Genomic DNA, 27,300 nt, shown 5'->3' with positions numbered 1-27,300 from the left:
CCTTGGTCTTCTTCCCCAGACAATTCCATGGTATTCCACCCTGTTTCAATTTTAGGTACCTTTTCTGACAGTTGATGCTGCTGCTGAGAACGGGATCCTGTACGCTTTCCTTTACGTCTCTTTTTGGAATTCACTGATTTGTGGTGCGCCATCCCACCGCTGCCACCATATGTCACGTAGAGTAGGCCAGAAGGCTAAACTGAAAAACCTAACCTCTCTCAAATAAAAAGACGGCGGAGTCGCAAAAGTACTTCTGTGAAAGGGTGTTTATTTACATAGTGAATCCGGAAGCAAAACAAAAGTACTGCTATCCAAAGTATACATTATGGGGACAGCTTAGAGACAAGGCTGCCCCGTCAACAGCTCAATCCATAATGCCCCTCCTTGAACTGAAAGAGAGGCTCAGCTGTTGGAGAGGTGTGTGTGTGTGTGTGTGTGTGTGTGTGTGTGTGTGTGTGTGTGTGTGTGTGTGTGTGTGTGTGTGTGTGTGTGTGTGTGTGTGGCGATATCAATGAGCTACGAGCCACAGTCAACACACACACCAAATCAGTTAGTGTTTTGTTGGGATGTTGTAGGTTATGTGTTTGGATTACTGCATCTGTTTCCTGGGGTTCCATATAACACATAACAACATGGAGTTCCATCTATACATACTGACACATAACAACATGGAGTTCCATCTATACATACTGACACATAACAACATGGGAGTTCCATCTATACATACTGACACATAACAACATGGAGTTCCATCTATACATACTGACACATAACAACATGGAGTTCCATTCATCTAGACATACTGACACATAACAACATGGAGTTCCATCTATACATACTGACACATAACAACATGGAGTTCCATCTATACATACTGACACATAACAACATGGAGTTCCATCTATACATACTGACACATAACAACATGGAGTTCCATCTATACATACTGACACATAACAACATGGAGTTCCATCTATACATACTGACACATAACAACATGGAGTTCCATCTATACATACTGACACATAACAACATGGAGTTCCATCTATACATACTGACACATAACAACATGGAGTTCCATCTATACATACTGACACATAACAACATGGAGTTCATTATAAGGCTTAATAGGGCTGTATGTACAGTATGAAACATTATAAGGCTGAATAGGGCTGCATGTACAGTATAAAGCATTATAAGGCTGAATAGGGCTGCATGTACAGTATAAAGCATTATAAGGCTGAATAGGGCTGTATGTACAGTATAAAGCATTATAAGGCTGAATAGGGCTGTATGTACAGTATAAAGCATCAAAAGGCTGAATAGGGCTGTATGTACAGTATAAAGCATTATAAGGCTGAATAGGGCTATATGTACAGTATAAAGCATCAAAAGGCTGAATAGGGCTGTATGTACAGTATAAAGGATTATAAGGCTGAATAGGGCTGTATGTACAGTATAAAGCATTATAAGGCTGAATGTACAGTATAAAGCATTATAAGGCTGAATAGGGCTGGGTTGTTGAGGCTGATTAACCTTCAGTATTTTTGAGAGTTAATGACTGGAACTCATCTGGAAAATCAGACTCTCTTCAGGAACTGATTACAACTCTGCTGATGATTGGACATTACTTTAACTACCTCATATCACAGCCCACACACACACACACACACACACACACACACACACACACACACACACACACACACACACACACACACACACACACACACACACACACACACACACACAGTCTTGCTCAAACTCACAGGGCCCTTCCAACTGGAGAGACCAGAGAAGAGAGAGGGTCAGTTGTAAATTGTTCTAACTATATGAATCTGTCTCTGTCAATCATGGAGGTCAGAGTTAAATATTATCTACTTGGCTTTTTTCAGCAAGATAATTCAGTCAGCGTGTCCCTTGTCCCCACCCTTACCCTGCTGTAGCCCTGCCACCTCTATATTCTATGGACTATTATCTACTCATTTGAACACACACTGGCATTCATATTATACACAATAGACTGTGTGTGTGTGTGTGTGTGTGTGTGTGTGTGTGTGTGTGTGTGTGTGTGTGTGTGTGTGTGTGTGTGTGTGTGTGTGTGTGTGTGTGTGTGTCTGTGTGTCTGTGTGTCTGTGTGTAGGAGTCCCCTCGGCTCGTATAGACTGGTATAAAGACGCGGTGCCCGTATCCAAGCTAGCCAACCCTCGCTACAAGGTTACCGCGGCAACAGGTCTGACTGTGCGGAGAGTCCAACCAGGAGATGCTGGAATGTTCCAGTGTTTCGCTCGGAACGCTGCCGGAGAGACACAGACACACACACAGCTGGTGGTTACTAGTGAGTTATACACACACACACACACACACACACACACACACACACACACACACACACACACACGCACACACACAGCTGGTGGATACTAGTGAGTTATACTGTACTTCTCTCTGTATTTCTGCGTTGATTGTAATCAGAATATTAATCTGTGCCCTCTGCTCTCCCTAGGTGTCACCCCCTCCTTCTCCCTCCTCCCCTCTGATCTCACCGTTACCGACGGCAACTCGGCTGTGTTCACCTGCGAGACCACTGGAGCCCCCAAACCTGCTGTCAGCTGGAGGAGAGGTCAACGCACACACACACACACACACACACACACACACACACACACACACACACACACACACACACACACACACACACTCTCTGCCACTTCCACACTCAACCCCCAGAGGCTAGCAGCAACCGGGTCCAGGTGCTCTGTCAGGCCTTGATTAAGTCCACAGATGAAAGCAGCCGATTGGCCGTCTGTGACCGGAGGCCTCTCATCCTGCCAGTGTGTTAGTTCACCTCTTTAGTTTTTAATCAGGTATACTTTTTTTGAGTTTTTTGTTTTGTATATTGCATATTTTTTGGGGGTCACCACTTTGAACGAATACTAATCTGCTTGGACTGGCCGACCGAAAGGTCATGACTGAGCTGGCCCTGGAGGTAAGGTTGCTGTCTCCTGGGCATGTGTACATACAACATCTCCCTGGGTACATTCTGTCCCTGAGCAAGGCAATTAACCCCCTACAACAACATCTCCCTGGGTACATTCTGTCCCTGAGCAAGGCAGTTAACCCCCTACAACAACATCTCCCTGGGTACATTCTGTCCCTGAGCAAGGCAGTTAACCCCCTACAACAACATCTCCCTGGGTACATTCTGTCCCTGAGCAAGGCAGTTAACCCCCCTACAACAACATCTCCCTGGGTACATTCTGTCCCTGAGCAAGGCAGTTAACCCCGTACACCAACATCTCCCTGGGTACATTCTGTCCCTGAGCAAGGCAGTTAACCCCCTACAACAACATCTCCCTGGGTACATTCTGTCCCTGAGCAAGGCAGTTAACCCCCGTACACCAACATCTCCCTGGGTACATTCTGTCCCTGAGCAAGGCAGTTAACCCCCTACAACAACATCTCCCTGGGTACATTCTGTCCCTGAGCAAGGCAGTTAACCCCCTACAACAACATCTCCCTGGGTACATTCTGTCCCTGAGCAAGGCAGTTAACCCCCCGTACAACAACATCTCCCTGGGTACATTCTGTCCCTGAGCAAGGCAGTTAACCCCCTACAACAACATCTCCCTGGGTACATTCTGTCCCTGAGCAAGGCAGTTAACCCCCTACAACAACATCTCCCTGGGTACATTCTGTCCCTGAGCAAGGCAGTTAACCCCCTACAACAACATCTCCCTGGGTACATTCTGTCCCTGAGCAAGGCAGTTAACCCCCTACAACAACATCTCCCAGGGTACATTCTGTCCCTGAGCAAGGCAGTTAACCCCCCTACAACAACATCTCCCTGGGTACATTCTGTCCCTGAGCAAGGCAGTTAACCCCCTACAACAACATCTCCCTGGGTACATTCTGTCCCTGAGCAAGGCAGTTAACCCCCTACAACAACATCTCCCTGGGTACATTCTGTCCCTGAGCAAGGCAGTTAACCCCCGTACAACAACACATCCCTGGGTACAGATGATGGATTAAGTTAGCCCCATGCACCTCTCTGATTCAGAGGGGTTCAATGTGGAAGACACATTTCAGTTGAATGCATTCAGTAGTGACTGACTAGGTCTCCCCTTTCCCCTCAAAGATAGAGGAAGATACGTGTTTCCAATGATGTCATTGGTGTGCATCATGTGATCTCTTAGTCAATTATGAGTAGACGTGGGAAGATGGGTGAGTAAAATGTCATCCATTTTGAATTCAGGCTGGAACACAACAAAACGGGCAATAAGGGGTAAGAATACTTTCTGAAGGCACTGTAGGACAGAAACTTCAAAACAAACTTCCTTTTGATTTATTTTTTGTGACCATCTGTTTTTTGCCATGTATGAATATGTTATTCAATGTGTTTCTATTGGCTAATAGCAATAAGGCCAATTTCAATGTTTAACCAAATCATTTGTAAATGTATTTTTGATACATACGGGGTCCTCAAATTCACAATGAAATATTATCCATGGTAAAACAGGTAGAACCTGCCCCAGGTCTTAGACCCCTAGTCTTAGAACCTTAGACTTAGACCCCTAGACTTAGAACCTTAGACTTAGACCCCTAGTCTTAGACCCCTAGTCTTAGACCCCTAGTCTTAGACCCCTAGACTTAGAACCTTAGACTTAGACCCCTAGTCTTAGACCCCTAGTCTCAGAACCTTAGACTTAGACCCCTAGACTTAGACCCCTAGTCTTAGACCCCTAGTCTTAGACCCCTAGTCTTAGACCCCTAGTCTTAGACCCCTAGACTTAGACCCCTAGACTTAGAACCTTAGACTTAGACCCCTAGTCTTAGACCCCTAGTCTTAGAACCTTAGACTTAGACCCCTAGTCTTAGACCCCTAGTCTGAGACCCCTAGTCTTAGACCCATAGACTTAGACCCCTAGTCTTAGACCCCTAGACTTAGACCCCTAGACTTAGACCCCTAGACTTAGACCCCTAGACATAGACCCCCTAGACTTAGACCCCTAGACTTAGACCCCTAGACTTAGACCCCTAGTCTTAGACCCTTAGACTTAGCGGGCACAATGATATTAGCAGGCTAGCTAATTGGTTTCGTAACTGTCTGTGTGTGTGTGTGTGTGTGTGTGTGTGTGTGTGTGTGTGTGTGTGTGTGTGTGAAGGTTCCCTGCTCCTGGCCAGTGGGACGGTCCAGATTCCCAGGTTCACCCTGCTGGAGTCAGGTGGTCTGCTGGTTGAGCCAATCAGGATGGAAGATTCTGGCGACTACACCTGTACTGCCACTAGCGCAGACGGATCCATCAACGCTACTGCTGCTCTCACTGTCTGGAGTCAGTAACACACACACACACACACACACACACACACACACACAGACACACACTCTCACTGTCTGAAGTCAGTAACACACACACACACACACACACACACACACACACACACACACACACACACACACACACACACACACACACACACACACACTCTCACTGTCTGGAGTCAGTAACACACACACACACACACACACACACACACACACACACACACACACACACACACACTCTCACTGTCTGGAGTCAGTAACACACACACATACACACACACACTCTCACTGTCTGGAGTCAGTAACACACACACACACACACTGTCTGGAGTCAGTAACACACACACACACACACACTGTCTGGAGTCAGTAACACAGACACACACACACACACACACACACACACACACTCTCACTGTCTGAAGTCAGTAACACACACACACACACACACACACACACACACACACACACACACACACACACACACACACACACACACACACACACTCTCTCACTGTCTGGAGTCAGTAACACACACACACACACACACACACACACACACACACACACACACACTCTCACTGTCTGGAGTCAGTAACACACACACATACACACACACACTCTCACTGTCTGGAGTCAGTAACACACACACACACACACTGTCTGGAGTCAGTAACACACACACACACACACACTGTCTGGAGTCAGTAACACAGACACACACACACACACACACACACACACACACACACACACACACACACACACACACACACACACACACACACACACACACAGTCTGGAGTCAGTAACACACACACACACACACACACACACACACACACACACACACACACACACACACACACACACACACACACTCTAACTGTCTGGAGTCAGTAACACACACACACACACACACACACACACACACACACACACACACACACACACACACACCTGTCTGGAGTCAGTAACACACACACACACACACACACACACACACTCTAACTGTCTGGAGTCAGTAACACACACACACACACATACACACACACACTCTAACAGTCTGGAGTCAGTAACACACACACACACACACACACACACACACACACACACACACACACACACACACACACACACACACACACACACACACACACACACACACACACACTGTCTGGAGTCAGTAACACACACACACACAGTCTGGAGTCAGTAACACACACACACACACACACACACACACACACACACACACACACACACACACACACACACACACACACACACACACACACACACACTCTAACTGTCTGGAGTCAGTAACACACACACACACACTCTCACTGTCTGGAGTCAGTAACACACACACACACACACGCACACACACACACACACACACACTGTCTGGAGTCAGTAACACACACACACACACACACAAAGAGATGCACGCACGCACGCACACACACACAAAGAGACGCATGCACGCACAGGCGCACACACATAGTGACGCACGAGACACACAGTAACACACACACACACACACACACACAAGAGACACACACACACACACACAACTCTCAGTATGGTTTCTAAGAAATTGACCAGTCAGACGAGCTCAGAACACTGCCCTCATCTCATCTGTCCAATCACATTACCCGGAACACTGCTACACCAGATCGACAGGCTCTGTTTTTGAGACGGGGTTGGCTGGTTGTGTGATCAGCTGTTCATTTTGATTGAAAAGATGATTAGATGAAGGATTTGATTTGGTTCTGGTTCAGTCCAGTTTGGTTTGGATCAGATACAAGTCTAGAAACATCCTCTCTCTGTCACAGTCTGTATCCCAGTCACATCTAATGGTACACTAACTGACCTCCTATCCCAGTCACATCTAATGGTACACTAACTGACCTCCTATCCCAGTCACATCTAATGGTACACTAACTGATCTCCTATCCCAGTCACATCTAATGGTACACTAACTGACCTCCTATCCCAGTCACATCTAATGGTACACTAACTGACCTCCTATCCCAGTCACATCTAATGGTACACTAACTGACCTCCTATCCCAGTCACATCTAATGGTACACTAACTGATCTCCTATCCCAGTCACATCTAATGGTACACTAACTGACCTCCTATCCCAGTCACATCTAATGGTACACTAACTGACCTCCTATCCCAGTCACATCTAATGGTACACTAACTGACCTCCTATCCCAGTCACATCTAATGGTACACTAACTGACCTCCTATCCCAGTCACATCTAATGGTACACTAACTGACTTCCTATCCCAGTCACATCTAATGGTACACTAACTGACCTCCTATCCCAGTCACATCTAATGGTACACTAACTGATCTCCTATCCCAGTCACATCTAATGGTACACTAACTGACCTCCTATCCCAGTCACATCTAATGGTACACTAACTGACCTCCTATCCCAGTCACATCTAATGGTACACTAACTGACCTCCTATCCCAGTCACATCTAATGTTAAACTAACTGACCTCCTATCCCAGTCACATCTAATGGTACACTAACTGACCTCCTATCCCAGTCACATCTAATGTTAAACTAACTGACCTCCTATCCCAGTCACATCTAATGGTAAACTAACTGATCTCCTATCCCAGTCACATCTAATGGTACACTAACTGACCTCCTATCCCAGTCACATCTAATGGTAAACTAACTGACCTCCTATCCCAGTCACATCTAATGGTACACTAACTGACCTCCTATCCCAGTCACATCTAATGTTAAACTAACTGACCTCCTATCCCAGTCACATCTAATGGTACACTAACTGACCTCCTATCCCAGTCACATCTAATGGTACACTAACTGACCTCCTATCCCAGTCACATCTAATGGTAAACTAACTGACCTCCTATCCCAGTCACATCTAATGGTACACTAACTGACCTCCTATCCCAGTCACATCTAATGGTACACTAACTGACCTCCTATCCCAGTCACATCTAATGGTAAACTAACTGACCTCCTATCCCAGTCACATCTAATGGTACACTAACTGACTTCCTATCCCAGTCACATCTAATGGTACACTAACTGACCTCCTATCCCAGTCACATCTAATGGTACACTAACTGACCTCCCTATCCCAGTCACATCTAATGGTAAACTAACTGATCTCCTATCCCAGTCACATCTAATGGTACACTAACTGACCTCCTATCCCAGTCACATCTAATGGTACACTAACTGACCTCCTATCCCAGTCACATCTAATGGTACACTAACTGACCTCCTATCCCAGTCACATCTAATGGTACACTAACTGACCTCCTATCCCAGTCACATCTAATGGTACACTAACTGATCTCCTATCCCAGTCACATCTAATGGTACACTAACTGATCTCCTATCCCAGTCACATCTAATGGTACACTAACTGACCTCCTATCCCAGTCACATCTAATGGTACACTAACTGACCTCCTATCCCAGTCACATCTAATGGTACACTAACTGACCTCCTATCCCAGTCACATCTAATGGTACACTAACTGACCTCCTATCCCAGTCACATCTAATGGTACACTAACTGACCTCCTATCCCAGTCACATCTAATGGTACACTAACTGACCTCCTATCCCAGTCACATCTAATGGTACACTAACTGACCTCCTATCCCAGTCACATCTAATGGTACACTAACTGACCTCCTATCCCAGTCACATCTAATGGTACACTAACTGACCTCCTATCCCAGTCACATCTAATGGTACACTAACTGATCTCCTATCCCAGTCACATCTAATGGTAAACTAACTGACCTCCTATCCCAGTCACATCTAATGGTACACTAACTGACCTCCTATCCCAGTCACATCTAATGGTACACTAACTGACCTCCTATCCCAGTCACATCTAATGGTACACTAACTGATCTCCTATCCCAGTCACATCTAATGGTACACTAACTGACCTCCTATCCCAGTCACATCTAATGTTAAACTAACTGACCTCCTATCCCAGTCACATCTAATGGTACACTAACTGATCTCCTATCCCAGTCACATCTAATGGTAAACTAACTGACCTCCTATCCCAGTCACATCTAATGGTAAACTAACTGACCTCCTATCCCAGTCACATCTAATGGTACACTAACTGACTTCCTATCCCAGTCACATCTAATGGTACACTAACTGACCTCCTATCCCAGTCACATCTAATGGTACACTAACTGACCTCCTATCCCAGTCACATCTAATGGTACACTAACTGACCTCCTATCCCAGTCACATCTAATCGTACACTAACTGACCTCCTATCCCAGTCACATCTAATGGTACACTAACTGACTTCCTATCCCAGTCACATCTAATGGTACACTAACTGACCTCCTATCCCAGTCACATCTAATGGTACACTAACTGACCTCCTATCCCAGTCACATCTAATGGTAAACTAACTGATCTCCTATCCCAGTCACATCTAATGGTACACTAACTGACCTCCTATCCCAGTCACATCTAATGGTACACTAACTGACCTCCTATCCCAGTCACATCTAATGGTACACTAACTGACCTCCTATCCCAGTCACATCTAATGGTACACTAACTGACCTCCTATCCCAGTCACATCTAATGGTACACTAACTGACCTCCTATCCCAGTCACATCTAATGGTACACTAACTGACCTCCTATCCCAGTCACATCTAATGGTACACTAACTGACCTCCTATCCCAGTCACATCTAATGGTACACTAACTGACCTCCTATCCCAGTCACATCTAATGGTACACTAACTGACCTCCTATCCCAGTCACATCTAATGGTACACTAACTGACCTCCTATCCCAGTCACATCTAATGGTAAACTAACTGACCTCCTATCCCAGTCACATCTAATGGTACACTAACTGACCTCCTATCCCAGTCACATCTAATGGTACACTAACTGACCTCCTATCCCAGTCACATCTAATGGTACACTAACTGACCTCCTATCCCAGTCACATCTAATGGTACACTAACTGACCTCCTATCCCAGTCACATCTAATGGTACACTAACTGACCTCCCTATCCCAGTCACATCTAATGGTACACTAACTGACCTCCTATCCCAGTCACATCTAATGGTAAACTAACTGACCTCCTATCCCAGTCACATCTAATGGTAAACTAACTGACCTCCTATCCCAGTCACATCTAATGGTACACTAACTGACCTCCTATCCCAGTCACATCTAATGGTACACTAACTGATCTCCTATCCCAGTCACATCTAATGGTAAACTAACTGACCTCCTATCCCAGTCACATCTAATGGTAAACTAACTGACCTCCTATCCCAGTCACATCTAATGGTACACTAACTGACCTCCTATCCCAGTCACATCTAATGGTACACTAACTGACCTCCTATCCCAGTCACATCTAATGGTACACTAACTGACCTCCTATCCCAGTCACATCTAATGGTACACTAACTGACCTCCTATCCCAGTCACATCTAATGGTACACTAACTGACCTCCTATCCCAGTCACATCTAATGGTAAACTAACTGACCTCCTATCCCAGTCACATCTAATGGTAAACTAACTGACCTCCTATCCCAGTCACATCTAATGGTACACTAACTGACCTCCTATCCCAGTCACATCTAATGGTACACTAACTGACCTCCTATCCCAGTCACATCTAATGGTACACTAACTGACCTCCTATCCCAGTCACATCTAATGGTACACTAACTGACCTCCTATCCCAGTCACATCTAATGGTACACTAACTGACCTCCTATCCCAGTCACATCTAATGGTACACTAACTGACCTCCTATCCCAGTCACATCTAATGGTACACTAACTGACCTCCTATCCCAGTCACATCTAATGGTACACTAACTGACAGCCTTTTCTGACACAAATAGTGTACAAACTCAAATCAAATCAAAATCAAATGTATTTATAAAGCCCTTCTTACATCAGCTGATATCTCAAAGTGCTGTACAGAAACCCAGCCTAAAACCACAAACAGCAAGCAATGCAGATGTAGAAGCACGGTGGCTAGGAAAAACTCCCTAGGAAAAACTCCCTAGAAAGGCCAAGACCTAGGAAGAAACCTAGAGAGGAACCAGGCTATGAGGGGTGGCCAGTCCTCTTCTGGCTGTGCCGGGTGGAGATTATAACAGAACATGGCCAAGATGTTCAAATGTTCATAAATGACCAGCGTGGTGAAATAATAATTTTCACAGTTGTCGAGGGTGTAACAAGTCAGCACCTCAAGAGTAAATGTCAGTTGGCTTTTTCATAGCCGATCAGTCAGAGTATCTCTACCACTCCTGTTGTCTCTAGAGAGTTGAAAACAGCAGGTCTGGGACAGGTAGCACGCCCGGTGAACAGGTCAGGGTTCCAGCAGGTCTGGGACAGGTAGCACGCCCGGTGAACAGGTCAGGGTTCCAGCAGGTCTGGGACAGGTAGCACGTCCGGTGAACAGGTCAGGGTTCCAGCAGGTCTGGGACAGGTAGCACGTCCGGTGAACAGGTCAGGGTTCCAGCAGGTCTGGGACAGACAGCAGGTCTGGGACAGGTAGCACGTCCGGGGAACAGGTCAGGGTTCCATAGCCGCAGGCAGAACAGTTGAAACTGAAACTGACACCCTATTCTGACTCATGTAGTGTACAAACTGACACCCTATTCTGACACATGTAGTGTACAGACTGACACCCTATTCTGACACAAATAGTGTACAAACTGACACCCTATTCCGACACATATAGTGTACAAACTGACACCCTATTCTGACACATGTAGTGTACAAACTGACTCCCTATTCTGACACAAATAGTGTACAAACTGACACCCTATTCTGACACAAATAGTGTACAAACTGACACCCTATTCTGACACAAATAGTGTACAAATTGAAACTCTAGATCTCGCCAGCTTGTAGTTCAAAACCCCAGAAGTGACCTCTGGTTGGTTCAGCCATCCCTATGGGAGAAATGAATGGAGAATTAAGAGAGTTGGAATAAACACTGAAAATAAGGTGTGAGATCTTCTGCTTTGTTCTATGAGATAATATCATGATGATGATGACCCCTTAACCTCTAACCTCTCTCTGCAGTTCGTACATTTATCTCCGTCCCGCCGGTGGACCAGAGGGTCATCAAGGGAACCACGGCAACCCTGGACTGTAACGCTACACACGACCCCAGGGTCAACATCAGGTACGGGAGGGTGTGTGTGTTAACATCAGGTAGGGGAGGGTGTGTGTTAACATCAGGTAGGGGAGGGTGTGTGTGTGTTAACATCAGGTAGGGGAGGGTGTGTGTGTGTGTTAACCTCTCTAGGGTAGGTGGCACCAAATCGTCCCACCTACGTAACAGCCAGTGTAATCCCGTGGTGCGTTATTCAAAAACCTCAAAAAATGCAAAAACTTCAATTTTTCAAACATATGACTATTTTACACCATTTTAAAGACAAGACTCTCGTTAATCTAACCACACTGTCCGATTTCAAAAAGGCTTTACAACGAAAGCAAAACATTAGATTATGTCAGCAGAGTACCCAGCTAGAAATAATCAGACACCCATTTTTCAAGCTAGCATATAATGTCACATAAACCCAAACCACAGCTAAATGCAGCACTAACCTTTGATGATCTTCATCAGATGACAACCCTAGGACATTATGTTATACAATACATGCATGTTTTGTTCAATCAAGTTCATATTTATATCAAAAAACAGCTTTTTACATTAGCATGTGACTAGCATGTGACTAGCATTCCCACCGAACACTGCCGGTGAATTTACTAAATTACTCACGATAAACGTTCACAAAAAGCATAACAATTATTTTAAGAATTATAGATACAGAACTCCTCTATGCACTCGATATGTCCGATTTTAAAATAGCTTTTCGGTGAAAGCACATTTTACAATATTCTCAGTAGATAGCCCGGCATCACAGGGCTAGCTATTTAGACACCCAGCAAGTTTAGCACTCACCAAAGTCAGATTTACTATAAGAAAAATGTTATTACCTTTGCTGTCTTCGTCAGAATGCACTCCCAGGACTTCTACTTCAATAACAAATGTTGGTTTGGTTCAAAATAATCCATAGTTATATCCAAACAGCGGCATTTGTTCGTGCGTTCAAGACACTATCCGAAAGGGTAAATAAGGGTGACGAGCATGGCGCAATTCGTGACAAGAAAATTGTAAATATTCCATTACCCTACTTCGAAGCATGTCAACCGCTGTTTAAAATAAATTTTTATGCCATTTTTCTCATAAAAAAGCGATAATATTCCGACCGGGAATCTGCGTTTAGGTAAACAGACAAAAGAAAATAAAGCATTCGGTCGACTCGGGCACGCGCCTAAGCCCATAGTACTCTGATCGGCCACTTGCCAAAAGCGATAATGTGTTTCAGCCTGGGGCTGCCTCGATATCGTTCAGCTTTTTCCCGGGCTCTGAGAGCCTATGGGAGCCGTAGGAAGTGTCACGTTATTGCAAAGATCCTCAGTCTTCAATAAAAAGAGCCAAGATGAAACACTACTTCTCAGACAGGCCACTTCCTGCATGGAATCTTCTCAGGTTTTGGCCTGCCATTTGAGTTCTGTTATACTCACAGACACCATTCAAACAGTTTTAGAAACTTTAGGGTGTTTTCTATCCAAAGCCAATAATTATATGCATATTCTAGTTACTGGGCAGGAGTAGTAACCAGATTAAATCGGGTACGTTTTTTATCCGGCCGTGTCAATACTGCCCCCTAGCCCTAACAGGTTAACATCAGGTAGGGGAGGGTGTGTGTGTGTTAACATCAGGTAGGGGAGGGTGTGTGTGTGTTAACATCAGGTAGGGGAGGGTGTGTGTTAACATCAGGTAGGGGAGGGTGTGTGTGTGTTAACATCAGGTAGGGAAGGGTGTGTGTGCGTTAACATCAGGTAGGGGAGGGAGTGTGTGTTATCATCAGGTAGAGGAGGGTGTGTGTGTGTGTTAACATCAGGTAGGGGAGGGTGTGTGTGTGTTAACATCAGGTAGGGGAGGGTGTGTGTTAACATCAGGTAGGGGAGGGTGTGTGTGTGTTAACATCAGGTAGGGGAGGGTGTGTGTGTTAACATCAGGTAGGGGAGGGTGTGTGTGTTAACATCAGGTAGGGGAGGGTGTGTGTTAACATCAGGTAGGGGAGGGTGTGTGTTAACATCAGGTAGGGGAGGGTGTGTGTGTGTTAACATCAGGTAGGGGAGGGTGTGTGTGTTAACATCAGGTAGGGGAGGGTGTGTGTGTGTTAACATCAGGTAGGGGAGGGTGTGTGTTAACATCAGGTAGGGGAGGGTGTGTGTTAACATCAGGTAGGTGTGTGTGTGTTAACATCAGGTAGGGGAGGGTGTGTGTGGGTGTGTGTGTTAACATCAGGTAGGGGAGGGTGTGTGTTAACATCAGGTAGGGGAGGGTGTGTGTGTGTTAACATCAGGTAGGGGAGGGTGTGTGTGTGTTAACATCAGGTAGGGGAGGGTGTGTGTGTGTTAACATCAGGTAGGGGAGGGTGTGTGTGTTAACATCAGGTAGGGGAGGGTGTGTGTTAACATCAGGTAGGGGAGGGTGTGTGTTAACATCAGGTAGGGGAGGGTGTGTGTGTGTTAACATCAGGTAGGGGAGGGTGTGTGTGTGTTAACATCAGGTAGGGGAGGGTGTGTGTGTTAACATCAGGTAAGGGAGGGTGTGTGTGTGTTAACATCAGGTAGGGGAGGGTGTGTGTGTGTTAACATCAGGTAGGGGAGGGTGTGTGTTAACATCAGGTAGGGGAGGGTGTGTGTGTTAACATCAGGTAGGGGAGGGTGTGTGTTAACATCAGGTAGGGGAGGGTGTGTGTGTTAACATCAGGTAGGGGAGGGTGTGTGTTAACATCAGGTAGGGGAGGGTGTGTGTTAACATCAGGTAGGGGAGGGTGTGTGTTAACATCAGGTAGGGGAGGGTGTGTGTGTGTTGACATCAGTGTGTACTGATGAGGGAAAGATCGATACAGTTACATATCACAATATTCTATTGATACTTTGACTCCAAGTATCGATTTGTAAAAAAAACACCCGTATTGTTCATCCTATAGATTCTTCTCTGTCTTCTTTCTAAATGTTGAGCCATCATGTTTTCAGAACTGTTATCTCCCTGACTGATCAATGCGTGTTGTCTCATGACTCTCTCTTGTCTCTGCAGCAGACATATAGTGGGAAATATGTTTGGAACATCAAATCGCTTATAAAATCGCAGAATCGAATCGCAGTACATAGAATCATGAGAATCACAATACATATTGTATCATTACCTTAGTATCGTGATAATATCGTATCGTGAGGTCCCTTGCAATCAGTATGTGTGTGTGTGTGTTTATATGGTTCTTTTTCTCTGTAGTTTCCAGTGGCAGCGTGGTGCAGTACCCCTCCAGCCCAGCGGGGGCAGAGTGTCTATATTGTCTGGTTCTCTGACCATCAGCCAGACTTGGTCAGGCGACATAGGAGACTACACCTGCACTGTAACATCACAGGCCGGGAACCAATCACGCTCCGCACGCCTTGAAGTCATGTGAGTTACACACACACACATAACTTGGGGCTTCAAACTCCCACACTCTCTGGCTGAATCCCACATCATCTTCTTCCCTCTCAGGCCTCGCACCTCCATTTGCATGTTCACGCATGCCTCCACCATATGCAGAAGTGTCTCAAAGCTGAGGGAGAAACAGGAGAGGGAGAGGAGAGAAGAGGAGAGGGAGAGGAGAGGGAGAGGAGAGGAGAGGAGAGGAGAGGAGAGGAGAGGAGAGGAGAGGAGAGGAGAGGAGAGGAGAGGAGAGGAGAGGAGAGGAGAGGAGAGGAGAGGAGAGGAGAGGAGAGGAGAGGAGAGGAGAGGGGGATGAGAGGAGAGTAGAGGAGAGGAGAGGTGGATGAGAGGAGAGGAGAGGGGGATGAGAGGAGAGGAGGAGAGGACAGGAGGAGGAGAGGGGGATGAGAGGAGAGGGGGAGGGGGATGAGAGGACAGGACAGGAGAGGACAGGAGGAGGAGGAGGAGAGGAGAGTGGAGAGGAGGAGGGGGATGAGAGTAGGTGTTGTATTCAATCTCTCTGTCTCTCTCTCCATCTTTGTCTCAATCTCCATCTCTCACTCTTTCTCCATCTCTCTGTCTTTGTGTCTGTCTCTCTCCATTTCTCTCTCTCTCTCTCTCTCTCTCTCTCTCTCTCTCTCTCTCTCTCTCTCTCTCTCTCTCTCTCTCTCTCTCTCTGTATCTCTCTCCATCTCTCAGTCTCTCTCTCCATCTCTCTGTCTCATCTCTCTGTCTCTCTCTCCATCTCTCTGTCTCATCTCTCTGTCTCTCTCTCCATCTCTCTGTCTCTCTCTCATCTCTCTGTCTCTCTCTCCATCTCTCTGTCTCTCTCTCCATCTATCTGTCTCTCTCTCCATCTCTCTCTCTCTCTCTCCATCTCTCTGTCTCTCTCTCCATCTCTCTGTCTCTCTCTCCATCTCTCTGTCTCTCTCTCCTTCTCTCTGTCTCTCTCTCCATCTCTCTGTCTCTCTCTCTCATCTCTCTGTCTCTCTCTCAATCTCTCTGTCTCTCTCTATATCTCTCTGTCTCTCTCTCCATCTCTCTCTCTCTCCATCTCTCTGTCTCTCTCTCCATCTCTCTGTCTCTCTCTCATCTCTCTGTCTCTCTCTCCATCTCTCTGTCTCTCTCTCCATCTCTCTGTCTCTCTCTCCATCTCTCCATTTCTCAGCTCTCAAATCTGTCTAATATATCACATGCCTTCAGATAATGATCAAATAATAGAAAGTAATATTGTATTTTTCCCCCTCTCTCCCTCCCTCCACCTCCCTCTCCCTCCCTCTCTCTCTCCCTCTCTCCGTCCCTCTCCCCCCTCTCCCTCTCCCTCTCTCCCTCCTTGTCCTCCCCTCTCTCCCTCCACCTCCCTCTCCCTCCCTCTCTCCCTCCCTCTCCCCCTCTCTCCCTCCCTCCACCTCCCTCCCTCTCCCTCTCTCCCTCCTTGTCCTCACCTCTCTCCCTCCACCTCCCTCTCCCTCCCTCTCTCCCTCTCCACCCCTCGCCCCCCCTTTCCCACAGTGAGCTCCCCCCACTCCCCCAGGTCTCTTTCTGTGTCTCTGAATGATTCAGACAGCCGTTCAGTTCTACTCTCCTGGGTCAGACCCTTCGATGGAAACTCTCCTCTTCTACACTACATACTGGAGCTGTCTGAGAACAGTGAGTTTCTGCTCTGGGTCTGTTAGTGGTAGAGTGGAGGCCTGTTAGAGAGAGAGAGAGAGAGAGAGAGGTAGGTAGGTAGGAAGACAGAGAGGGAGGTAGGTGGGTAGGTAGGTAGGTAGGTGGTGGGTAGGTAGGTAGGTAGGTAGGTGGTAGGTAGGTGGGTGGGTGGTGGTGGGTGGTAGGTAGGTAGGTGGGTGGTGGGTAGGTAGGTGGGTAGGTAGGTAGGTAGGAAGACAGAGAGGGAGGTAGGGAGAGAGGGAGAGAGAGGGAGCTAGGGAAGAGAGAGAGAGAGAGAGAGAGAGAGAGAGAGAGAGAGGTGTAGAGGAGAGAACCCCAGAGAAACAGGAGCAGTTTAAGTGTCTGATTGATTTCACACTATAGAGAGACAGTGAAGAATGACCTGGAGCACACACTGATTACCTGAGACTGTCTCTGTGAAGAACACAGGAGAGAGGAGGTAGAGATGTAGGTTATACACTAGAGAGGGAGAGAGAGGAGGTAGAGATGTAGGTTATACACTAGAGAGGGAGAGAGAGGAGGTAGAGATGTAGGTTATACACTAGAGAGGGAGAGAGAGGAGGTAGAGATGTAGGTTATACACTAGAGAGGGAGAGAGAGGAGGTAGAGATGTAGGTTATACACTAGAGAGGGAGAGAGGAGGTAGAGATGTAGGTTATACACTAGAGAGGGAGAGAGGAGGTAGAGATGTAGGTTATACACTAGAGAGGGAGAGAGGAGGTAGAGATGTAGGTTATACACTAGAGAGGGAGAGAGGAGGTAGAGATGTGGGTTATACACTAGAGAGGGAGAGAGGAGGTAGAGATGTAGGTTATACACTAGAGAGGGAGAGAGGAGGTAGAGATGTAGGTTATACACTAGAGAGGGAGAGAGGAGGTAGAGATGTAGGTTATACACTAGAGAGGGAGAGAGGAGGTAGAGATGTAGGCTATACACTAGAGAGGGAGAGATGATGGAGATGTAGGTTATACACTAGAGAGGGAGAGAGGAGGTAGAGATGTAGGTTATACACTAGAGAGGGAGAGAGGAGGTAGAGATGTAGGTTATACACTAGAGAGGGAGAGAGGAGGTAGAGATGTAGGTTATACACTAGAGAGGGAGAGAGGAGGTAGAGATGTAGTTTATACACTAGAGAGGGAGAGAGAGGAGGTAGAGATGTAGGTTATACACTAGAGAGGGAGAGAGGAGGTAGAGATGTAGGTTATACACTAGAGAGGGAGAGAGGAGGTAGAGATGTAGGTTATACACTAGAGAGGGAGAGAGGAGGTAGAGATGTAGGTTATACACTAGAGAGGGAGAGAGGAGGTAGAGATGTAGGTTATACACTAGAGAGGGAGAGAGGAGGTAGAGATGTAGGTTATACACTAGAGAGGGAGAGAGGAGACTAGAAGGCCTTAACTGGTTTCTTTCTTCGTTCTTCCTCCTTTTTATTAATTGATTGATTGTGTTCGTTGACCAAGGAACTTTATGTCCTGTTATAACCCCTTTATGTCATGTCTCGTAAGACTCTCCATGGAAGGTGTACACGTCGGAGGTGGGGCCTGCTGTGACACAGGTGACGGTGGGCGGACTCACCCCTGCCAGGACCTATCAGTTCAGACTCTGCGCTGTCAATCAAGTGGGCCGCGGCCAATACAGCGGCGAGACACAGAGGTAAGGGCGGGACTAACACACACACAGACAGACACACATTATACACAGACACACATAGACACAGACACACATAGACACAGACACACATAGACATAGACACACATAGACACAGACACACATTATACATAGACACACATACACACGTAGAGAGGAGGAGAGAAGGAGATAGGAGAGAGGAGAGGAGGGGTATGAGAGGGATCAGGGGAGGGAAAAGGGGGGAGAGAGAATGAGAGGAGAGGGGGAGGAGGGAGGAGAAGGGAGAGGAGAGGGTAAAGGGGAGAGAGAGAAAGAGAGGAGAGAGGGAGGAGGGAGGAGAAGGGAGAGGAGAGGGTAAAGGGGGGGGAGAGAGAAAGAGAAAGAGAGGAGAGGGGGAGGAGGGAGGAGAAGGGAGAGGAGAGGGTAAAGGGGGGAGAGAGAACGAGAGGAGAGGGGGAGGAGGGAGGAGAAGGGAGAGGAGAGGGTAAAGGGGGGAGAGAGAACGAGAGGAGAGGGGGAGGAGGGAGGAGAAGGGAGAGGAGAGGGTAAAGGGGGAGAGAGAAAGAGAGGAGAGGGGGAGGAGGGAGGAGAAGGGAGAGGAGAGGGTAAAGGGGGGGAGAGAGAACGAGAGGAGAGGGGGAGGAGGGAGGAGAAGGGAGAGGAGAGGGTAAAGGGGGGAGAGAGAACGAGAGGAGAGGGGGAGGAGGGAGGAGAAGGGAGAGGAGAGGGTAAAGGGGGGAGAGAGAAAGAGAGGAGAGAGGCAGGGAGGTATTTTGTTTAGGACCCATTTACTCTGAAATTAGCTATTTATATTCATCAGTACGATACTGAGGCTTCTGTAAGTGTGTGTGTGTGTGTGTGTGTGTGTGTGTGTGTGTGTGTGTGTGTGTGTGTGTGTGTGTGTGTGTGTGTGTGTGTGTGTGTGTGTGTGTGTGTTGTAAGACCATTTCAGTGAGGTGCATGTAACACTCATTCTCACCAAAACACCAACCCTGCTATCTCTCTTCTCCATCTCTCTCTCCTTCATCTCTCTCACTTTTTTCTCTCTCTCTCTCTTCTCCATCTCTCTCTCCTCCATCTCTCTCACTTCTCTCTCTCCTCCATCTCTCTCTCCTCCATCTCTCTCACTTCTCTCTCTCCTCTCTCTCTCACTTCTCTCTCTGCTCCATCTCTCTCACTTCTCTCTCTCTCTCTCTCACACACTTCTCTCTCTCCTCCATCTCTCTCTCTTTCTCTCCTCCATCTCTCTCACTTCTCTCTCTCCTCCATCTCTCTCACTTCTCTCTCTCCTCTCTCTCTCACTTCTCTCTCCTCCATCTCTCTCTCTCCTCCATCTGTCTCTCTCTCCTCCATCGCTCTCTCTCTCCTCCATCGCTCTCTCTCTCTCCTCCATCGCTCTCTCTCTCCTCCATCTCTTTCTCCTCCATCTCTCTCTATCGTTCTCTCTATTTATTCTTCATATGCTCAGTCAACCAGTCATCACAGACGATATTGATGAAAATAGTGACCTCCCTAGTGGCCCAGCGGTCTAAGGCACTGCAGTGCTGAGGCGCCACTACAGCCTTGGGTTCGATTCCAGGCTTCACAGCCGGCCGTGACCAGGAGCCCCATGGGGTTGTGCGTCGTCCGGTTTAGGGGAGGGTTTGTCAGGACATTATGCTGTCTGTGTGTGTATGTACTCTCCCCAGAGAGAACACAGAGATGTGGGTAATTACAATGCACTGTATTGATGGAACTGGCCCATTCTCAACTGGAGAGAGAGAGAGAGAGAGAGAGAGAGAGAGAGAGAGAGAGAGAGAACAACCAACTTAACAATGACTCAGATCTACGACAGACGGAATGAAATCTACTATCAGTCTCATCTTATCTGTTTTTCTTTCCCTCTATCTCTCCCCCTTTCTCTCCATCCCTCTCCCTAAATCTCTCTCTCCCCCCTTTCTCCCCCTCCTTTGTCTCTCTCTCTCTCTCCCTCTTTCTCTCCCCTCATCTCCCTAAATCTCTCTCTTTCTCTCTCTCTCTCTCCCCCTCCTTTGTCTCTCTCTCTCCCTTTCTCTCCCCTCCTCTCCCTAAATCTCTCTCTCCCCTCCTTTGTCTCTCTGTCTCTCTGTCTCTCTATCGTCCCATATATCTATCATATATCTGTCATCTCTCTCTCTCTCTCTCTCCCCTCCTCTCCCTACCTCTCTCCCCTCCTCTCCCTACATCTCTCTCTCTCTCTCTACCTCTCTCTCCCTCTCTCTCTACCTCTCTCTCTATCTCTCTCTCTCTCTACCTCTCTCTCTCTCTCTCCCTACCTCTCTCTCTCTACCTCTCTCTCTCTCCCTCTTTCTCTCCCCTCCTCTCCCTACCTCTCTCTCCCCTCCTCTCCCTACCTCTCTCTCTCTCTCTCTCTCTCTCTCTCTCTCTCTCTCTCTCTCTCTCTCTCTCCCCCTCTTTCTCTCCCCTCCTCTCCCTACCTCTCTCTCTCTCTCCCTCTTTCTCTCCCCTCCTCTCCCTACATCTCTCTCTCTGTCTCTCTATCGTCCCATATATCTATGTCATCTCTCTCTCTCTGTCTCTCTATCATCCCATATATCTATGTCATCTCTCTCTCTCTGTCTCTCTATCATCCCATATATCTATGTCATCTCTCTGTCTCTCTATTGTCCCATATATCTATGTCATCTCTCTCTCTCTGTCTCTCTATCGTCCCATATATCTATGTCATCTCTCTCTCTGTCTCTCTATCGTCCCATATATCTATGTCATCTCTCTCTCTCTGTCTCTCTATCGTCCCATATATCTATGATATGTCATTATTAGTGTCTAGCTGCTTTAACCAGACAGTTTGAGTCCAGAAATAACTGACAGAAATACAATAATATGTGTTTCTCATTTTCTACACACATGTTGTAATCTGTTCAGCAGACAGAGAGAGAGAGAGAGAGAGAGGGAGGCAGATAGAGAGAGGTAGAGGTAGAGAGAGAGAGCAATAAGAGAGACAGAGGTAGAGGTAGAGAGAGTGAGAGAGAGAGAGAGAGAGAGAGAGGGAGGCAGAGAGAGAGAGGTAGAGAGAGAGGTAGAGGTAGAGAGAGCAAGAGGTAGAGAGAGAGAGAGAGAGAGAGAGAGAGAGAGAGGGAGGCAGAGAGAGAGAGGTAGAGAGAGAGAGAGAGAGAGAGAGAGAGAGGTAGAGAGAGAGAGGGAGGCAGAGAGAGAGAGGTAGAGAGAGAGAGAGAGAGAGAGAGAGAGAGAGAGAGAGGCAGAGAGAGAGAGGTAGAGGTAGAGAGTGAGAGAGGCAAAGAGAGAGAGGTAGAGGCAGAGAGAGAGAGGTAGAGGTAGAGAGAGAGAGAGAGAGAGGGAGGCAGAGAGAGAGGTAGAGGTAGAAGAGAGGTAGAGAGAGCGAGAGAAGAGAGGTAGAGAGAGAGAGAGAAGAGAGGAAGAGAGAGAGAGAGAGAGAGAGAAGAGAGATGAAGAGAGGTAGAGAGAGAGAAGAGAGGTAGAGAGAGAGAGAGAGAGTTATAAACTAGTAGGCAATATTGATGAATAATATTATTATTATTAAAGTAGAAACACCTCCAGTAGACTGGATGATGTCACTACAGTCCACTGTTAGACTAGATGATGTCACACTACAGTCCACTGTTAGACTAGATGATGTCACTACAGTCCACTGTTAGACTAGATGATGTCACACTACAGTCCACTGTTAGACTAGATGATGTCACTACAGCCCACTGTTAGACTAGATGATGTCACACTACAGTCCACTGTTAGACTAGATGATGTCACTACAGTCCACTGTTAGACTAGATGATGTCACAACAGTCCACTGTTAGACTAGATGATGTCACACTACAGTCCACTGTTAGACTAGATGATGTCACACTACAGTCCACTGTTAGACTAGATGATGTCACACTACAGTCCACTGTTAGACTAGATGATGTCACTACAGTCCACTGTTAGACTAGATGATGTCACTACAGTCCTCTGTTAGACTAGATGATGTCACACTACAGTCCACTGTTAGACTAGATGATGTCACTACAGTCCACTGTTAGACTAGATGATGTCACACTACAGTCCACTGTTAGACTAGATGATGTCACTACAGTCCACTGTTAGACTAGATGATGTCACACTACAGTCCACTGTTAGACTAGATGATGTCACTACAGTCCACTGTTAGACTAGATGATGTCACAACAGTCCACTGTTAGACTAGATGATGTCACTACAGTCCACTGTTAGACTAGATGATGTCACACTACAGTCCACTGTTAGACTAGATGATGTCACTACAGTCCACTGTTAGACTAGATGATGTCACACTACAGTCCACTGTTAGACTAGATGATGTCACTACAGTCCACTGTTAGACTAGATGATGTCACACTACAGTCCACTGTTAGACTAGATGATGTCACTACAGTCCACTGTTAGACTAGATGATGTCACAACAGTCCACTGTTAGACTGGATGATGTCACACTACAGTCCACTGTTAGACTAGATGATGTCACACTACAGTCCACTGTTAGACAAGATGATGTCACTACAGTCCTCTGTTAGACTAGATGATGTCACTACAGTCCACTGTTAGACTAGATGATGTCACACTACAGTCCACTGTTAGACTAGATGATGTCACTACAGTCCACTGTTAGACTAGATGATGTCACACTACAGTCCACTGTTTGACTAGATGTTGTCACACTACAGTCCATTGTTACACTAGATGATGTCACTACAGTCCTCTGTTAGACTAGATGATGTCACTACAGTCCACTGTTACACTAGATGATGTCACTACAGTCCACTGTTAGACTAGATGATGTCACTACAGTCCTTTGTTAGACTAGATGATGTCACTACAGTCCACTGTTAGACTGGATGATGTCACACTACAGTCCTCTGTTAAACTAGATGATGTCACTACAGTCTGCTGTTAGACTAGATGATGCCACTACAGTCCACTGTTAGACTAGATGATGTCACACTACAGTCCACTGTTAGACTAGATGATGTCACTACAGTCTGCTGTTAGACTAGATGATGTCACTACAGTCCACTGTTAGACTAGATGATGTCACACTACAGTCCACTGTTAGACTAGATGATGTCACACTACAGTCCACTGTTAGACTAGATGATGTCACACTACAGTCCACTGTTAGACTAGATGATGTCACACTACAGTCTGCTGTTAGACTAGATGATGTCACACTACAGTCCACTGTTAGACTAGATGATGTCACACTACAGTCTGCTGTTAGACTAGATGATGTCACACTACAGTCCACTGTTAGACTAGATGATGTCACATTACAGTCCACTGTTAGACTAGATGATGTCACACTACAGTCCACTGTTAGACTAGATGATGTCACACTACAGTCCACTGTTAGACTAGATGATGTCACACTACAGTCTGCTGTTAGACTAGATGATGTCACACTACAGTCTGCTGTTAGACTTCATCACACCAAGAAAACATTACATTTCTTATTTCTCTCTGTCTGTCTGGGTGATCAGGGAGTCGTTACGGCAACGGTCTCCATGGAGGCATAGGGTCAATAGAGTCAAGGTGTCCAAGGAGAGTCCCTGTCTGATCAAAGGACCCCAGATTTCCTCCAAACTGAGAAACCTCATTGAAGTAGCCAATTACCACACACACACACACACACACACACACACACACACACACACACACACACCATTAACATGGTAAAAGAGAAACCATTTACAGGGAAGGAATCTGCATAAATGGCAGATAAATCAGGACACAGGGCTGAGGAGTGGAACTCTCAAACCTTTTCATTTTGGTTTAAAAGAAACTACTTTTAAAATGACTTAAAATGACTTTCAATCTCTGTCCTTCTCTCTCTGCCTCCTTCCCTCGCCCCTCCCTCTCCCTCTCCCCCTCCTTCCCTCTCTCTCCCTCTCTTTCTCCCTCTCCCCTCTCTCTCACTTTCCTTCTCCCTCCTCCCCTCCCCTCCCTCTCCCATCAATCATCATCAATCTTTAGCAGTGCTACATGCTATTCACTCACACAAACTGTAGACATTCTTTCTGTGTCTAATGTTGTTGAACGCTCGTTATACACCATCCACCTCCATTATACACCATCCACCTCCATTATACACCATCCACCTCCAGTATACACCATCCACCTCCAGTATACACCATCCTCCTCCAGTATACACCATCCACCTCCAGTATCCACCATCCACCTCCAGTATACACCATCCACCTCCAGTATACACCATCCACCTCCAGTATACACCATCCACCTCCATTATACACCATCCTCCTCCAGTATACACCATCCACCTCCAGTATACACCATCCACCTCCAGTATACACCATCCACCTCCAGTATACACCATCCACCTCCATTATACACCATCCACCTCCACTATCCACCATCCACCTCCAGTATCCACCATCCACCTCCAGTATACACCATCTACCACCAGTATACACCATCCACTTCCACTATACACCATCCACTTCCACTATACACCATCCACCTCCATTATACACCATCCACCATCCACCTCCATTATACACCATCCACCTCCATTATACACCATCCACCTCCACTATACACCATCCACCTCCATTATACACCATCCTCCACCATTATACACCATCCACCTCCATTATACACCATCCACCTCCACTATACACCATCCACCTCCAGTATACACCATCCACCTCCAGTATACACCATCCTCCTCCATTATACACCATCCACCTCCACTATACACCATCCACCTCCACTATACCCCATCCACATCCACTATACCCCATCCACCTCCACTATACACCATCCTCCTCCAGTATACACCATCCACCTCTAGTATACACCATCCTCCTCCATTATACACCATCCACCTCCACTTTACACCATCCACCTCCAGTATACACCATCCACCTCCATTATACACCATCCTCCTCCATTATACACCATCCACCTCCATTATACACCATCCACCATCCACCTCCACTATACACCATCCACCTCCATTATACAGCATCCACCTCCAGTATACACCATCTACCACCAGTATACACCATCCACCTCCAGTGTACACCATCTACCACCAGTATACACCATCCACCTCCATTATACACCATCCACCTCCATTATACACCATCCACCTCCATTATACACCATCCACCATCGACCTCCATTATACACCATCCACCTCCACTATACACCATCCACCTCCATTATACAGCATCCACCATCAGTGTCTGTGGTGCCACTGCCACTGCCACTGAATGTCCTGACAAGTCACTAGAATGTCCTGACAAGTCACTAGAATGTCCTGACAAGTCAACAGAATGTCCTGACAAGTCACTAGAATGTACTGACAAGTCACTAGAATGTCCTGACAAGTCAGCATAATGTCCTGACAAGTCACTAGAATGTCCTGACAAGTCAGCATAATGTCCTGACAAGTCACTAGAATGTCCTGACAAGTCAGCAGAATGTCCTGACAAGTCAGCAGAATATACTGACAAGTCACTAGAATGTCCTGACAAGTCACTAGAATGTACTGACAAGTCACTAGAATGTCCTGACAAGTCAGCATAATGTCCTGACAAGTCACTAGAATGTCCTGACAAGTCAGCAGAATGTCCTGACAAGTCACTAGAATGTACTGACAAGTCACTAGAATGTCCTGACAAGTCAGCATAATGTCCTGACAAGTCACTAGAATGTCCTGACAAGTTAGCAGAATGTCCTGACAAGTCTCTAGAATGTCCTGACAAGTCACTAGAATGTCCTGACAAGTCAGCAGAATGTCCTGACAGGTCACTAGAATGTCCTGACAAGTCAGCATAATGCCCTGACAAGCCACTATAATGTCCTGACAAGTCAGCATAATGTCCTGACAAGTCACTAGAATGTCCTGACAAGTCACTACAATGTCCTGACAAGTTAGCAGAATGTCCTGACAAGTCACTAGAATGTCCTGACAAGTCAGCAGAATGTCCTGACAAGTCACAAATAGGATTTTTTTTTCCCCAAAAAAATCCTGAAAAAGAATGTAAAAAAGATGAGTGTGTGTATAATGTAA

The 27,300-nt window shown here is 46.5% G+C and overlaps 1 protein-coding gene across 1 annotated transcript in view; it reads left to right on the top strand.

The window, feature by feature from the left end:
• Nucleotides 1–27,300, top strand: part of LOC106592317 (protein sidekick-1) — a gene marked incomplete at both ends in the record, with an annotated part of 92,289 nt that overhangs the window by 22,491 nt on the left and 42,498 nt on the right. Inside the window, 7 exon segments of the mRNA XM_045711328.1 lie at nt 2,144–2,338; nt 2,507–2,623; nt 5,166–5,333; nt 12,449–12,551; nt 15,744–15,914; nt 17,446–17,579; nt 19,106–19,253. Of these exon segments, the coding sequence (XP_045567284.1) occupies nt 2,144–2,338; nt 2,507–2,623; nt 5,166–5,333; nt 12,449–12,551; nt 15,744–15,914; nt 17,446–17,579; nt 19,106–19,253 (1,036 nt within the window).

Source organism: Salmo salar, unplaced genomic scaffold, assembly GCF_905237065.1.
Source record: "Salmo salar unplaced genomic scaffold, Ssal_v3.1, whole genome shotgun sequence".
NCBI classification, from domain to species: Eukaryota; Metazoa; Chordata; class Actinopteri; order Salmoniformes; family Salmonidae; genus Salmo; species Salmo salar.
Note: the sequence above shows the minus strand (reverse complement) of the source record. Positions and strands in the feature narration are given on the sequence as shown.